General features: G+C 44.8%; 1 protein-coding gene across 2 annotated transcripts; it reads left to right on the forward strand.

Annotated features, from left to right (window-relative positions):
- Positions 1-1,124: 1,124 nt before the first annotated feature.
- Positions 1,125-11,303, forward strand: LOC136483332 (uncharacterized). Of its 2 annotated transcripts, none has more exons than XM_066480354.1 (8): positions 1,125-1,428; positions 1,538-1,766; positions 4,431-4,678; positions 5,430-5,594; positions 5,682-5,838; positions 5,951-6,090; positions 6,182-6,217; positions 9,963-11,303. In XM_066480354.1, the coding sequence occupies exons 2-8, from the start codon at positions 1,625-1,627 to the stop codon at positions 10,845-10,847; spliced, it is 1,773 nt and encodes a 590-aa protein (XP_066336451.1). In that variant the 5' UTR covers positions 1,125-1,428; positions 1,538-1,624; the 3' UTR covers positions 10,848-11,303. The 2 variants fall into 2 exon arrangements, with proteins under 2 accessions (XP_066336451.1, XP_066336450.1); XM_066480353.1 differs by having other exon boundaries at positions 1,557-1,766; positions 9,963-11,302.
- The last annotated feature ends 5,934 nt before the right edge of the window (positions 11,304-17,237 follow it).

Genomic DNA, 17,237 nt, shown 5'->3' on the forward strand with positions numbered 1-17,237 from the left:
TCACATCGAATGTTTGGACACATGCATAGAGTATTAAATATAGACTAAAAAAATAACTAATTGCACAGTTTATGACTAATTTACGAGACGAATCTTTTAAACCTAATTAGTCCATAATTTAACAATAAAGTGCTACAGTAACATATGTGCTAGTGACAAATTAATCAGGCTTAGGAAATTCGCCTCGTGGTTTACCGACGGATTCTGTAATTTGTTTTTTTATTAGTATCCGAACACCCCATGCGACACCCCCACGTAACATCCGATGTGACACCCTAAAACTTTACCGGCTGGATCTAAACAAGACCTAAGTGCCATCGCGGATATGGAGCAGTGCCAAGTTTACCCTACCTAAAATTGTAAACAAGCTTTTATCACTCATAGATGCCTCCATATTATATTCTCTTTATAGATCTAAGGAAAGACATAATCCTTGACAGTTAGATGCACCATGGACGGGAGGGTGAGATGATATAAGAACAAGCAAAGAAAAGATAGATAGGAGGAGGGAAATGGCGCCCCCTTGCCGTTGCATAGGTAAATTGCGCACGAAGCATGAACATTCAAACCTAGTGTTTTAGTGGATGCAAGCAGAAGAATGAATAATGCATTAGACTGCATATAGGTCTCTTCAATCAAGCAACTAAATATAAATGAGATTTTTACCTGTGTGCTATTATAAAGGTTGATAATTATCCATAAGCCATTAAAAAAGTTGAGTTCTTACAAGTGCCACTGCTCTAAACTTTTTTTTTTTTTTTTGCCTTTCACGCCACTTCCGTCATATTTAGCTCAAACGATGTCAAACCGTAGGTGTAAAAACATATTCAACGATTAGTTAATGATATCTGCTCTGTATCTTAAATATTAAGATATTCTGACTTTCTCGAAAATAAGAATGATACTCCTTCTACAATATATATAAAGTCTATAGGATACAGTCTAAGTCTAGTACAGTCAATCCTCTAGCGACAGATAATCCACAAAATAAAGAAGGCCTGCCAAAATAATTATATATATATATATATATATATATATATATATATATATATATATATATATATATATATATATATATATATATATAATTCTTACCCTTTTTCTCAGTCTCGTCACGCGCAAAATACGCTGGAAAAGAAAAGGGTGGGGGGAAACCAGCAGAGAGAGAAAAACACAGCCACCCCACCAAAACCACCAGCACGCCGCCGCGCCGCTGCGCCCTTCTCCCATCCGCCCCGTGCGCCCGCCGCCCTTCCCTATCCTCGCCGCGGAAGACGCCGCGCCGTGCGTAGCTAGCAGTGCCGTCGCACGCGAGTCGGATAAGGATTGGATTTGGCTCTTCGTCCCCCTCCTTCGGTCCTTCTCCTTCCACCCCCCTCTTCGCCTCGTCCGCGGCGGCAAGCTCAAGCTCGGGAACTCGCTACCCAGGTATGCATCTCCCCCCCTAGAACTCCGAGTTCCAATCTCCCACCACAATCCCGAGATTTCTGTTTTTTTTTCTGGATATTTTTTTCCGAATTTTTATGCGCAAAATTAGCTCGATCTTGCTTTCGCAGGAGTGCAGATTTCTCTAGGGATTTGGTGGCGTATCCGCGAGGGAGCCGGATTAGTTAGAGGCTTCGTGATGGCGGGCGCGAAGGCGGATGTAGACGCGGAAACGGGAGACGGCGGCGGGGCCGGCGGTGGCGGCAGCGGCGGCTCCTTCAGCGAGCAGAGGCTGATTGATAAGCTCAACAGGCTCAACAACTCAGCCACTAGCATTCAAAGTATCCTTTCTTCCGTGTTTACTTTACTGCACGCTAGCAAATTTGGTAGCCTGGTGTTTGCTGTCTGTTTCATATTCTCTTGATTAAGTAAAGCCCTAACTTGTAAATTGCAATGTCTGTGAGTACAACTGGCTAGGAGATCTAAGTATAGCTGTATTGTTCTGTTCCGCACAGTGCTTATTGTGTTGTTAGTTTGGAGGTGCACAAATATAGGAATTGCAAATCCGCTTGTGTAGTGTATCAGTATTACAGTATGATTTATATTACTCTACTTCCTGACAGTTCTCTTGATTCTAGAGTCTTTCTCGTGCAGTTTATTTGAATAAGATAGTTCTCCTATTGTAAATGCAAATCAACCACGGTAGAAGTCTTGGATTTCGAGTCAGCTTTGTGCTGCACTTGGACATAAGTGCGTAGAAACCAGCACTGCACCGCTGGAAAGATGACATAGGCTACCATCCCCTCTTGTGATTAGTACAGTTACTGTTACTATCGTCATTAATGCCCCTTTTCTTTTTACTTCTTTATTTGTGGCTCTTGTTGGGTTTCAACTCTGGCCTGCCCCAACTTTATGGGGACTAAATGGCTTTGTTTTTGTTGTCTTTACTGCCAATGCTTGGTTTCCATTTCTCTATAAAGATGAATTTCATTGTCTTTGAGGCTGTCCCCTTTGTGAAATGGAAAATGATAACATGAATTCCTAAATTTCATTGTCTTTTCAGGCTGTTCCCTTTGTGAAATGGAAAATGATAACATGAATTCCTAAGACTACACATTGCATCTATTAGCTGTCACTAGAGTATAATTGCAAACTAGTTTACAAGTAAGAACGACATGGCTAAACTTTAGCTCCTAGTGAAGGATGTGGCACATAATTGTTCTGCTCACTTAATATGGTAAACTAGACAGGATAACAGAAATATATATCTCAACAAGCAAGAGATGTCTCTTGCTGTTATTTATGCACTAATATGGTAGTACCTAGTAAGCCTGTTTTTTGCTTTTGGTTTGCTGCTTGCACTTTATGGTATTCTGATGTTCTTTTGTAGTTTTTTTACCTGTTCCATGTTCAAACTAAATTGTTCTAGCATATTATTGCACTGAAACTACATCACCTTCTACATCATGGCCATATATCTTCATTTTGAGCCAACTAACCAGTGAAGTGAAGACATGTTCTACACCCTTAACTCCTTATTAATCTATATAAACAAATCCTGCAAGCCCTACTTTTGGAGTTTGAAGTAAGGCATGTCGCATGTCAGTCTCTATTAATTGATAAAAAAGGAGAATCATATGATTATTTTAATATCATTGTGCTTGCTTCTGTGTGAGGAATCCGTGCTGTATGTTGTTATATACAACTCCATCTCTACTCAAGTTACTGTGAGATATACTTCTGCATATATTGCCAATGTTCAAAAAGGCGAAGCTAGGCGGTCGCCTGGGCGCGCTTACGCGCTGGGTGACGGGGTACCGCCTCGCCTAGGGTGGTAGGCGGGTACCTAGGCGGCTGCCCAACTGTTGCCAAGCGAAAGGCGGCCAGATCCGCCAAGGCAGGGACGTGTCGGGGCGGCGCGGAGGTCGGGAGACGATGGGGGAGGAGCTAAGGTGAGGCAAGCGGCGGCCGGTGGGGGAAGAGGCGGCGTCAGGCGGTGGCGGCGGGGCAGATCCGCCAAAGCAGGGACGAGTGGGGGCGGCTCGGACGTCAGGCGGCGGTGGGGGAAGGAGGTAATGTCGGCGGGGGCGGCGACGACCGGTGGGGAAGGAGGCGACGTCGGGGCGATGGCGGCGGCGTGGGCGAGCGACGGGCGAGCGCGAGCAGAGGCTGGGAGGGAGAGAGACGGGAATAGAGGCTGGGAGGGGAGGGGATAAGACTTGGACCAGACTTGGGAGACTTGGGCCGTTATTGGGCCTTCTCTTCTTTCTCCACCATTGATCTGCTAATTTTTCTTTTTCTTTTAAGTATTTATGCATGTATTAGCTATCGCCTAGGAAAACGCCTTAAAATGCCTAGGCTCGCCTAGGTCCGCCTAGGTGCTAGGCTATGGGTCACCGCCTAGAGAGCGCCTAGCGCCTTCTTGAACTTTGTATATTGCTGTATGACATACTAACCATTCCTACCCTATAGAACCAAATGATCTCACCCCTCATTAACTTTCCATGCTTACACTCAGCTTAATTTGATGTCCACCACTAAATGTCTAAACCTGTAGGTTTATTGAGCAATGCTGCTCTTTTTTTTTGGCCTCAAGACATGTTCTATTTCTAGAGATGTAATATAATTACACTATCAAATCAGGAAGAGATGACTGAAACTGTTGACCACCTTTTAGTGGGAGCCTGCATGGTAGGAACTTTTCATTTTACAAAGATGGAACCTGTATTGACATAGGAACTGTGTTCCCCTTTTTCTTAATGGTGGTGGTCTCAATTTTGTGGTTTATATATCTTGTGTGCTTTAAGTATGTCTTTCTACTATATAGTTTGATTTAGTCCAGGTTTCTCAAGTAGTAAATAACCACCTTGTCTATTTATTTCCACACTTGCTGTCTGTTAATGATGTTAATTTTTATCAGAATTTTGTCTTTTTTTTATATGTAAGTTTGCATCTAGAGATTGCATTTGTGGTTTTTCTTTTTATGTTCCTTAATTCTTATGCAGCACTTTCACAATGGTGCATTTTTCACCGCAAGAGGGCCAAAAGGGTTGTGGACACATGGGAAAAGCAGTTTACTATTGCAAGGGAGGATAAGAAAATATCATTCCTATATCTATCAAATGATATCCTGCAAAACAGCAAACGTAAGGGAGCAGACTATGTGGATGAATTCTGGAGGGTTTTACCTAGATCAATGAAGCATGTCTATGAAAAGGGGGGAGAAGAAGGGAAGAAGCAGGTGGCGAGATTGGTAAGTTTAATCTTTTTTCACTGTTACGTGATTAATTCTTCGCATTTGAGAAGCAACTTTATTCTAGAGTTGTCCTAGAACCTTGTCTAATAATGCAGGAGGATCTGTACCATCATGCTACTATAGTACCATTGGATCAATGACCATCCTAAGTTTATTTGTTATAGCAAACTATTGGAGTCATATGCTTTTGCTGCTTTATATCTGTACCATCATGCTACTATAGTACCATTGGATCAATGACCATCCTTAGTTTATTTGTTATAGCAGTCTATTGGATTCATATGCTTTTGCTGCTTTAGTTATGCAACTATCCTTATTACTCCCCCAGTACACTTATCTTAATTCCAGGTATTTGTTTGCTTTGATGTTTTTTAAGACATGATCATAGTCATAGTTTGCTTTATCTTCATCAATACTCTGTACGGAAAATTCCTAGTCATAGTGTGACTAGATTAGAAGGGCGGGCCTGGTGCAAGCGGTAGAGTCTTACCGCCTGTGACCGGAAGGTCCCAGGTTCGAGTCGCAGTCTCCTCGCATTGCACAGGCGAGGGTAAGGCTTGCCACTGACACCCTTCCCCAGACCCCGCACAGAGCGGGAGCTCTCTGCACTGGGTACGCCCTTTATAGTGTGACTAGATTAATTGTGGAATAACTGATGGAATTTTTACGTCATCTTTTATTGCATGTCCAAAATAAGTACTAGGTAAGCTAAATGTTTCTATCTTGTTATTCTTTTTTGGAACTACAGATATTAATCTGGGATGATCGTAAAGTTTTTGGGACCCGTATTGAAAGTATGAAAAATGACATTCTTGGTGACAACCCTCCTAACAATGGGAATAGTTTAAATCCTAGCTCTAATCCCACTTCAAATTCCAAAGCTGCACGGAAGGATTCCGGTACAATAGTAAAAGTAAGTTGCTTATTATCTTGGGTGGATCTGACTTCTGACATTGAATTGGATATGAGAGCACCACCTTATTGTTGACTTTCACTGTAGAAACTCACTGTTGGCGGGATGCCTGAAAAAATTGTGTCTGCATACCAATCAGTGCTTGATCAACATTTTGACGAAGACACAGCTTTAAACAAATGTAAGACTACTGTGGGCCTTTTGGAGAGGATAAATAAAGATATTAATGATGCTAGCATCAGCGGTAAGGATTTTGCTTGCTCACTAGTTATTCAAAGTTGTGATGTGCTGTTGAAGAAAGTTTGACTACATTCTGATGTGTTCTGCTATTTTAATCCTCTATGTTTCTTCATAAGGTAATCAGCCAGCATCGTCATTGATCTCTGACCTGCAAGAACAGGAAATGACCCTAAAACAGTGCATCGAACAACTCGAAAGTGTAGATATGGCAAGGGTATCCCTGATCAATCAATTGAAACAAGGTCTCAGCGAACAGGTTTTGAGCCTTTTCATTATCTTCCCAACGTTCTATCTCAATTACATACCTTGTGCTGTTCAGAACTATATGTTTTTCTTCTTTATAACAGGAGTCGAAGTCAGTAGTTCTTCGCGGTCAATTGCAAGTAAGAATTCTTCTTTATATCTTACTGCATGTTGTCCTTTTCATCTGTTGTTATTCCTTGCAAAATCACATCCTCACTATGATGCTTATCTATCTTGTCCCATTTACTCTTTTAATCTATTTTAGAATTCTGGACAGTGGAGAGTGGATACCATTCTTTTATCTTAGTACTGCCTAAGATGTCCCATGATATGGACATAATTATAAAACTATGGCATCATATTGATCAATGCACCCACATGTTCAAGATGCGTTGTGTGATAAAATAATTAGAAATAGAGGCAGAACATGCACATGTTACAGGGAAGCTCTAGCATGATTAAATACTCTACCACTCTAGCATAATTTTCCTTTGCAATGGAAGGCTGACCAATTGTGGTTGCTGGGTATGTGGCAGCACATATATGTCCGTGATCATAATTCATAACAACTTAGTGTGCCTTATGTTAAAGACAGTTTTTTTTTTTGTGTGCTGTTACATGCATTTGGGTCTGAACTATCCTGTGCACTCAGATGTTTTCGGTTTTGTTGGGGTGTGGGGAACCTAATTCCATCAAAATCTTACCTATCCATGCATAGCCACAGTTGCGGGTACTACTAGTGGATATGGGTAGACCTACAACTAGAGAATAAACTTTATTATTATCCATAGTCCCTGCGTTGCAAGTGCGCCCACCTGTGCGGTTGGTCCAGCCAGCACAAAGCAGTTCAGGATTATCTCCCACAAGTTTCATTTGAGCTATGAAAATTTATGGTGTCAACACAAGGTTGAAATTCCAAGTACTTTTAGATGTCATTCATTTTCTTCATGTTCATGGAGCCTACTTGTGCATTTAGTCCCTCCAATCTCCGCAAAGATCCTCTATAGTATTTAATCATGTCTGATGTGTTTTAATTGATCTTGTAGAAATCTATGGTGTGAACGTGAGCCAAGTATACTGAATGTTAGATGTATTCTAACTCTTTGTACCTCCTCATTGTATAAGGGAGTTTTGTGCATATTTGCTAACTATGCAGCACGAATACGGATATGCGTATCGGTATCAGAAGGATACGGATATGCAGATACGGCAATTTCTCAGTAAACCTAATACGCGGATAAGTTTTACTATTTTTAATAAAATAAATAATAATGCAAATTAAAATTGTGAAAGTGTAAATTGAGTAATCACTAATTATTAGTTTATAGTACATACAATCATGTATGATACATCACCAGATCACCTTGTAGGTTTCTTAGTTTTCACAGGAGATCCAAGTCCAACTATACTGCGCAATTACTAAAACAGGAAGTCAGGAACAGGATTGTGTCTGTTATGGTTGTGGCCAGTGGATCCTATGCTAGGACTAGCTGACTAGCACTAGCACTTGCACGGTTGCGCCAGCACTGCTGAAATTTGGAGAGGCCATCTACTGGATGCAAGCAACAAGTAGAGAAGTAGAGTACATCAAGAATGAAAAGGGAGTGTACTCATGGGAGATCGGCGGAAGCTAGCTTTGCTGCTGAGTGCTGAATCGTCCTCTTCCCTGCATCTCCCCCCGCATCGCGGGAGCTAGCCGCATCTGTAGCGGACTGGTGGGTGCTCCCCAGGGTGGTGCACGTGGGGACTGGGGATGCGTGCATAGGATGCGGCGCGAGGGGTGGGGGCACGTCGCAGGGGCGGAAACTCGTCGCTGGCGGCCGGCGAGCGGGGACGGAGGCTCGTCGCTGGTGGCCGGCGGCCGGCGCACGGGGATGCTGCACGAGGCGCGGGGTTGCGGCGCGAGGCGTGCGGGAATCGGGAGGCTAGGGTGTCGGGGACAGGATAAGGCACTTTTGTTGGGCTGGGCTGTATCGGCGACGAAGATACGTATCAGACCACATATCCAATATTCGCGAAAAAAAACAGATACTCCTCTGACACGTATCAGCGGCGTATCCATATCGGGTACGTATCCGATACGCGATACGAGGGACCAGCGACATATCCGTGCAACATAGTTTGCTAATACATGTACCTACATATATTTGGGCCTAGAGCTCTCATAAATCATAGTGAATACAAGTTCTATTCATGTCATGGTACAGACTACAGAGCCAAACTAGGGTTAGGTTTCCTCTCGATCTGCCCTAGATGATTTTGTTTTCACCCCATGTGACCACTGCTGTCATTCTTTGTCGAATTTGCTGTCGCACAACTTGTTGCTTGTCCGCCCCCACGTGGAAATCAGCGCTGGCATGCGTCCCCTCAGTCTGTGCAGCTCGTTGTCTGCATGATTTGCCACAGGGGTTCTCTCGTCCGGTTCATTGCGGCTGCCTGCTTCCTCGGTCTGCTGGATTTTCTCCGTCTCTTCAGCGCGTCCCTGCAGCACATGCAGCCTCGATTCCATCTTCCACGACTGTCCGCCTGTTCGTACGCGGGTCGTGCATTCTTGCTAGATTTATAGTGGGGAATATTAATTTTGTAATGAACTGTGTGGGCATGGGTAAATGATGGGCAAGTGTGTGTTACTGTCCCCGCACCCTATATTCTAGTGGGTTTGTAGATTGGTAGAATGATCCAGTTGCAGGAGATAGCTGTAGCGTGTGTTAGTGTGTTAGAGAACTTGGTGTTTAGTTTTAATAGAGCTGTGCCCCACAGTTGTGTTTAGCTACCACCCCACCCAGTGAGGCAGGATTGAGAAGGGACTGGGAAGGCAGATTGCTAATTCTTACTTGATCAATTATTGGGAGGCATTTTACAGTGCTGATCCTCCTGACTATTGAAACTAGGGCTCTAATCAGGGCTGTACGTACTGGGAGGGTATACCTCCCTTCCTTTTTTCTCGAAAAATGCAGGAGAGCTGCGTCTCATTGTATTAAGAAGAAAAAGGGTATAAGAACCTAACACTTACAAGACCCACCCAAACACAACTCGCTCACTCACACAACACACGCTACTGCAGCCAAAGCACAAGCGCACCTAAGCTGGCTGCAAGGCTACCCACACAGACCCAAAGACTAATCGCCTGGGAGATGGGCTGACAAGAGGGAAAGCCCTCGAGCCCCTGCCGTGGTCCACAACTGGCGCTCGGTGGCTCACACTAGAAAACAAATCAATCACGAGATAGCTTTCTAACTAACAAAAGATAACCTATCAATCTAGCAGCTCAAATCTTATTAAATTAGCTCAAACTAGGCCTGGCTTAAATAAGATATGGTCTACCAACTGCCTTCTTGCAGTTATTACTCTGTACCCTATCAAATAGTGTGTGCATGCTTGTGTGGGTAATGTTTACCCAATAGCATCCTTATCGAGACTGACGGAAATCGTGTCTTCTACCTATTTTTTCTTCACATAAATCTTGAGACACTTTTGGAGGGCAAAGATTATTATATATGTTCAAGTGGTTTTGCGTTTTCCCTGATCCCCCTCCTGGCCTCTTTTTTTCCTTCTGCATGTTTCTTTTTTGTAGTCTCATGAAGTTCCTTTCATTTATATATATTTGATATAAACAGCCTTAGCGTTCACTGAAAATTTGTTGTGCCTATATATAGCATGAAATGTTCAACATCATGAGTTTGATATAAACAGCCTTATTGCTTGTTGCTGCTCTTCAATTAACTTGTTGAAAGTTATCTGTGAGGTCACAATTAACTTTCTTTAATATTGGTAGATATCACTGTTTTTTATATTGATATCTTTTATGCAACTGCAGTCATGCTTTAGCCATTTTATGATTGTAACATGTCGTCTTGCTAATCTCTGATCTAATTATCAAAACAGGTTGCTCAAGCAGAGGCCCAACGTGTCATCCAACTTAGAGAACAACTGGGCCATGCCCTTGTTACAAGCGTTACACAATCTACTTCTAGTCCGCTCATGATTACTCCACCAGAGCAAACTTTGGCTATAATGCAGGGTTCAGGAGTAAGATCGACACCTCCCCAGTCACAACCACTGAATCCTGCAACTTCACTTCCCCCTACAGTCAGTGCAGTGGGTGATGAGTCCAAGAGAACGGCAGCAGCTATGGCAGATAAGCTTGCATCTTTGTCAGCACCTGTGCAGGTGCTGACCTCCATTTTGTCATCTTTTGCTGCTGAGCAAGCTGCTTCCATAAATGGTGGATCGCCTTCTGGAGAATTCTCTGGAGGACCACCAGGTTTCCAGATTGATAAGAGGCCTAGGCTTGAGAATTCAGGGCAGGCTGCTGACATGGGTGCACCTCCCTTTTTTGGGCAAGCGCCACAGGTGCAACAACAGATTGGAGCAGTGCCTACTTCTCTTGGAGGCACGCATCCACCAACTCCAGGCCCATTCCCACCACCTCCACCGCCATTGCCTTCTCTATTGCCACCGCACCTGCAACAATTTGGTCAAAATACTGGAGGAATGATTGGGATGGGAGGACCTTTCGGGATGATGGCTGGCTCTATGCCATTTCCGCCTCCATTGACCAACATTCTGCCGGCAGGTTTTCCGGGACCAAGTGGGCCACCTCCTCCACCTCCACTTCCACCAGCTCAGAGTCAGCCCCAGCCCCAGCAGCAGCAGCAGTCTCAGGCGCCACAGCAATCACCAACATCAGCTGGATTCTTTCAATCATCAGGCATGGGGTTCTTTCTGCCTGTGCAGGTGCAGCAATCTCCGTCTGCCCAACGACAGTGATTCCAATGGTGGCTATGGCATTCATGGGCTTAAAGGCTGCACCTTGTGTTAACTTTGTACATTAAACAGTATTCACCGAGTATCGAGCTTAAGCGTGGCTGGTCCTGCAAGCGAGGCAGGGCCAATGGCTACGAATTAGAAGATTGTAGAATAGGCATGCATCTTTTGTGATGTATAGCTATTCCTTCTTTTGTCTGAGGAGTTTTCACTCTTCCTAGTTATGTGAAGTAGTTAGACTTTGTTTTTGTTCCCGTCTGCATTGATCCCCCGAGGCAGAAGAAAGTGACTTGGGAAAACTGGTGCTTAAGAGTTGCCAACTGGTAGAACAATTTTAGGGCTAAAACAGTTGTAGAACTTACTGGTCATAGTCTCATGGATATGATCTGAACTGCAAATATTTTCCATGCTGTTTAAAATTGTTGATTCTTATTTTATTCTTCTTCTTATTATATACCTTCTTGTTTGGGTCTAAAATTGCTGATTTCCTTCACTTGGTTCTTACACAAGGACTAGTTTGGACAAGGAATGGTGATTTAGACAAGTTGAGATGAATCAATTTGGCGTCTATGCATGACAACACACACAATCTATTTAGATTTGTTGAGTTTTTTCTTAAAGATGTTTCTGAATTTATTAATGGCCCTGCACTGCAACTTACCAAGTTGGTGTAGAGGCTGGAGCTGGAAACCTTTGTCTTAAAAGTAACTTACCAAGTTGGTGTAGAGGCTGGAGCTGGAAATATACTTTGTCTTAAAAGTTGGGTGCCCAATGATGAAAAATGAATACCATGCACAAATTGATCTCAATCTGCCAATAGCAAGCAGATTGAAGCTACAGATCATAGTGTAGCACTAGCTAGGAAATGCCTGCTGACAGCAAGCAACCTATCATGTTAGTTTTTTTTCCTCTGACTACAGACTAGTAGTTGCTAGCTACAACTACAAGAGAGAACGATTCGAACCAGAGAATTAAGGAACATCAAGTGATACTAAGCTGTAGCAGCAGTTTCGGGTTCATCAGGACTACTAATTCTGCCTGGGGTTGTATCTGCTCGCCGGCGCGCTCTTCGTGCTGGCGTTGAACTCCACGTTCGGCTTGGTCGTCGTCGTCGGCGTCGCTGTTCGATGGTCCTTGACTTCGAAGGTGTTGGTGGCCATGGCAGCCCCCGCCGCCACGCGCAGCAGCCTCCTGGTGGTTGTGGCAGCCGTGGCACGACGACGCTGTGCCCAGCCTTGTTGCGATGACGATGACGCCGCCGCATTGCTGTCGCCGCCGCCGCCGCCGCCCGGACGCAGGGTCGGCGGCGGCGACGACGACGCTGCTACTGCGGCCGTCGCACTGCTGCTCAGGAGGAGGAGGAGGAGGAGGTGGAGCAGGATCACGGCGCTCATGGCCGCGCTGTAGCGGCATGCTGCAGCCTGCTTCATCTGCAGAGCCTTCAGCTGTGAGATGACTTCCAGTTACTAGCAGCGCAGGAGCAGGAGGATCGCTAGCTGCTCGGTCCGGTGTGTTGGACGGAGTTGTCGGAGTAGATCTTGGACTTGCAGAGCGAGCTAGCCAGTGTAAGTAACCGCGGGCTGTGTATTATTATATATACATATCGTGGCCCTGCACGGCTGCACTGCAGTATATTACGTGTACTAGTGCTAACATGGCTGCGAGTGGAAGACGAAGCACGCTGCTTCCTGCTTCCACTTCCACGAGTTGGGAACGTGCAGGGAACATGCATGCATGGATGCTAGGTACTGCATATCTTGGGTGGAGTGGAGAATGGAGCATATGGCCGAGCTGTGTGAACATGTTGCCCTGGGACGGGATCTACATCACTTCATCCTTGTTCTTTCTTGCACATGAAAGGAAAAAAAAACTTGCGTTAAAAAAAAAAGAAAAAAAACACTAGTTTTTGGTTCTCTTTGACTGAGCTGGTCGGATCAGATGTTCGAGAACTAATCCAGGCATCTGCGTACCATTGCCGTCCTTCATTCATTCTCTCCTTCTCTCTGACAATATTGCCGTCAGGTCAGGACGTCAGATCAGGTTATTATCTGGTCAGATGCTTAGGGTGTTTGGTTCATGGACTAAGCCCCTGTTTGGTTCCACCCCAACTTTTAAAAAGTTGTTATAGTACCTGTCACATCGAATGTTTGCGGCCCGTGCATGGAGCATTAAATGTAGACGAAAAGAAAAACTAATTGCACAGTTTGGTGGGAAATTGCGAGACGAACGTTTTGAGCCTAATTAGTCCATGTTTGAACACTATTTGCCAAATAAAAACGAACGTGAGTAACCCAAAAATTCAAATTCCTACAACTAAACACAGTCTAAATTTTAGTCCATGTCACATCGAATGTTCGGATGCTATTTAGGAGAATTAAATATGAGTTAATTATAAAACTAATTACACAAATGGAGACTAATTTACGAGACGAATTTATTAAGCCTAATTAATCCGTCATTAGCACATATTTACTGTAGCACCACATTGTCAAATCATGGACTAATTAGGCTTAAAAAATTCGTCTCGCAAATTAGCCACAATTTGTGCAATTAGTTATTTTTTTCGTCTATATTTAATACTTCATGCATGTGTCCAAACATCCGATGGGACATGGACTAAAATTTTCCTGTAGAAACCAAACACCCCCTTAGTATGCAGCCTGTTCGCTTGGTCGTATTTGGCTTATAAGCCATGGCTTATCAGCCAATAAACAATATTTTTTCTCTCAAACCAAATGAGCCAACCACTACTGGATTCAGGTTCTTTGCCGAGTGCCTGAGGCACTCGGCAAAGGCTATATTGCACTCGGCAAAGCCTTTGCCGAGTGCGGCACTCGGCAAAGCACACACGATAAAAAATTGATCGGCAAAGCACTCTTTGCCGAGTGTATTTTATCAGGCACTCGGCAAAGGCTTTGCCGAGTGCCCCGGAAACACTCGGCAAAGAAAAGCGACCGTCACGGCGCCGGTTCCGTTGACGGTCACTTTGCCGAGTGTCAACCCTGCCGGCACTCGGCAAAGATTTTTTAAATTTTTTTTTAAAACTTTCTTTGCCGAGTGCCAACACGTGAGGCACTTGGCAAAGAGCTTTTATTTTTTTTTGAGAATTTTATTTGCCGAGTGCCAACCCTCCATGCACTCGGCAAAGCTTTTTTATTTTTTTTAAAAAAATCTTTGCCGAGCGCCAACCCGGAAGGCACTCGGCAAAGAGCTTTTATTTTTTTTTTGAAAATTTTCTTTGCCGAGTGCCAAACCTCCAGACACTCGGCAAATATTTTTTATTTTTTTTAAAAAAATATTTGCCGAGCGTCCACCCGGAAGGCACTCGGCAAAGAGCTTTTATTTTTTTTTGGAAATTTTCTTTGCCGAGTGCCACCACTCCAGGCACTCGGCAAAGATTTTTTTTTTAAAAAAACTCTTTGTCGAGTGCCAACACGGCAGGCACTCGGCAAAGTTTAAATTTTTTTTTAAATTTCTTTGCCGAGTGTTATAGTCACAGCACTCGGCAAAGCTGGAAAATCTGTTTTCTGGTCGCCCATTTTGCCAGCTTTGCCGAGTGTTGTGACCATTGCGCTCGGCAAAGGGGTCCTTTGCCGAGTGCAACACTCGGCAAAGTGACCCAAAACGGCAAATATTTTTTTTTCATTCCATCATGACAAATACATTCATACAAACATATATCACATATATATCTCATCCATCACATATATATCTCATCCATCGCATATATATCTCATCCATCACATATATATCTCATCCATCTACACATCCATCCGCCCATATCACATCCATCACAATATATAATAATAAGTGCTCAAGTCCATCCAAATAAGTTTACAAGTCCATCAAAGTCCACAAGTGCATCACAAGTCCATCACCAATGAACAACAAATGTAAAAAATACAACATGCACTCATCTCGGCCACTGCGACTGTGGTGAAGGCCCAGATGCATCATTCGTAGGTGCATGAGGTGGATTATTCGAACCACCGTCAGATGGAGACTGCACAAAGGAGAAAAGATTGCATGTGAGACAAGATTATTTTGATAGCTAATCTAGGACGATAGAGGCCATACAAGCAAAGCACAAGTGAAAGTAAAAAACTTTGATACTCACAGGAGTAGCTGCAGCTGCAGGACGCGGAGGCGGAGGTGGAACCAACAGCCCAGGTGGCAGAGACAAGCCCATACGTTGCCCAAGCCCTTGTAGGAAATCCGTAATGTCCATCAGCCTCGGCGCCTGGGCCTGCCGCTCGGCCCGCTCGGCCTCCAACTGGGCCCCCAGCTCCTGACGTTCCTTCATTTCTTGTTCCAGCCGGGCCTGCAATATTTCACTCCAATGTTTCAGTAATGCAAAGCTAATTAAGGTGTGTAAAGATCAATGTATGACGAGTAAAACAGGAATAACCTCGAGTGCGTCGACCCGGTGCTGTGCAACGGTCGGCCGTGTGCAAATGGTCGGGCTCTCGCTCGTGCTCCGTGCTCAGATCTGGGAGAGAGAGGGGGTAGAGGCCGTGTCGATGACGCCGTCGCCAAGCCAGAACCGTCCATGCTTCTTGCCTTGCCCCGCCCTCATGACGGCCTCTCCATTGAAGTCCTGGGTGCTCGGATCATGGTCTGCCCCATGGAGCGACCTCGCCACCTCAGTGTACTCACTGATGCGGGAGTGGACGCTCGGGTTTGTGTATGCCTCGGGCGGGTCCTCCAGGTTGAAGGAGACGTCGGACGTCGCCTTACCCTTGTGGGCCATACACCATGCCTGGAAGTCCGAGCAAGCCTGGCCACTATGTGACGCCAACTGCGAGAAAGACAGCACGATGATTAGAAATCAGACAGAACTGAGCGTGACAATAGATAAATCAATTCGCGTACCCATGCTTGTTTGTATCCGGCGAGGTTGCGGCTGCCTTGATGGTGTGCTGGACCTTGCATCAGTAAACGACGGTCTCGGGCATCCCTGTGCATCTTGAGGTACTCCTCCGTGAACCACCTGTCCACCATCATCGCCCAGCACTCGGGATACGCTTGGCACCACCAGGGAATCACCTACACGTCATCAAGTATTGGACATATAAGAAGATCAAATTAAACCAACTTAATCTCAAATCGAATCAATGTTGATGTTCTTCATTTACCTCAAGGTACTGCTCCCGGGTCAGCTGCATCTCTCTTGCGTCTTTCTTGGTTTTCCTCTCTCCAAGCTTCGACCCGTAGTAGGTTATGATGGCCTGGATGCGCGCCTCGTGATGCATGTCGGTGACGAGTTTTTTACAGGCTTTGGTAGTCGCCTGCTCTGCCCTGGCCTCAAATCTCTCCTTGTATCTGTAATAAGTCTGCATACAAAAGCGATGTATCGATTCATTATTTCAAGAAAAGTCTAATGAATGTGACGTATTGAGCAATGTTGTGCATGGGAGACTTACCCAAAACTCTGCCTTCACCCGCGCCGCCTTGTTGGGGTACTCCGCATCGGAGGCGACGACGTAGTGGTCAAACGAGTAGGCCGGCTCCATCTTCGATGCATACGTGACAATGCCGAGGAAGTGCTGCCTGCACAGAAGACCCAGGATGCCGTTGACTAGCCGTGCGCTACCACCCGACACAACCACCCAGTTCCTGCACAAGTAATTAAGAAAAATTATTAGTTTTTTTTATCATATCATATGAAGTAGTGGTGATAACATATACAGTTACTTACTTTTGTCCTTCGGGGCGAATCAGTGGGCATTGGTGACGAAGCGGAACCTGTGGGAGGCTCGTGGGACCTCGCAAGTAGACACTCGAAGAGGAGTTGGAGGAAGCGGAACCCGTGCCTGCCGCCTCCCCCCCTCCTCCTCCTCCTCCTCCTCCTCCTCCTCCGTCTGCCGAACCAACTCCTCGTCTGACTCGTCCACAGGCGCCACCTCCTCCTACGGCTGGCGGTCCTCCTCACGTGGCGTGGGAGGAGACGGCCCCCTCCTACGGCTAGCGGTCCTCCTCCTCCTGTTCGATCCCTCTGCCGCCCCCTCCGCCCCCTCCTACGACCGGTGTTGTCTTTGGTAAATCGAGTTCACAGACCTATGATGGTCGCCCGCCATCTTTGTTCAATCACCTGCAATAAAAAAGAAAAACAAGACGTAATTAGAAATAGGTGCAAAAATAAACAAAACATAATTACAAAAAATATAGTATTACATGTATTAGAAATATATGCAAAAATGAACAAAACATAATTACAAAAAACATAGTATTACATGTATTAGAAATAATCTTCATGATTGAAATTAGCTGGATCATAGGTCTCGTCATCACTATCAACATTGTCCAACTCATCAACACTATCCGAAGGAGGAATGTTGTCTTCATTGTCATTGCCGAAATGTAATCGCTCAAGCATTTGTATGTCCTTCAGAT

Source organism: Miscanthus floridulus, chromosome 9, assembly GCF_019320115.1.
Source record: "Miscanthus floridulus cultivar M001 chromosome 9, ASM1932011v1, whole genome shotgun sequence".
Classification (NCBI taxonomy): Eukaryota; Viridiplantae; Streptophyta; class Magnoliopsida; order Poales; family Poaceae; genus Miscanthus; species Miscanthus floridulus.

What these genes read in the sequence shown, in the direction of transcription:
- LOC136483332 (XM_066480354.1), top strand. Translation starts at nt 1,625, where the DNA reads ATGGCGGGCGCGAAGGCGGATGTAGACGCGGAAACGGGAGACGGCGGC. An exon ending in CTCAGCCACTAGCATTCAAA is followed by an intron (nt 1,767 to 4,430) that starts GTATCCTTTCTT and finishes ATTCTTATGCAG; the next exon opens with CACTTTCACAATGGTGCATT. An exon ending in TAATGATGCTAGCATCAGCG is followed by an intron (nt 5,839 to 5,950) that starts GTAAGGATTTTG and finishes TTTCTTCATAAG; the next exon opens with GTAATCAGCCAGCATCGTCA.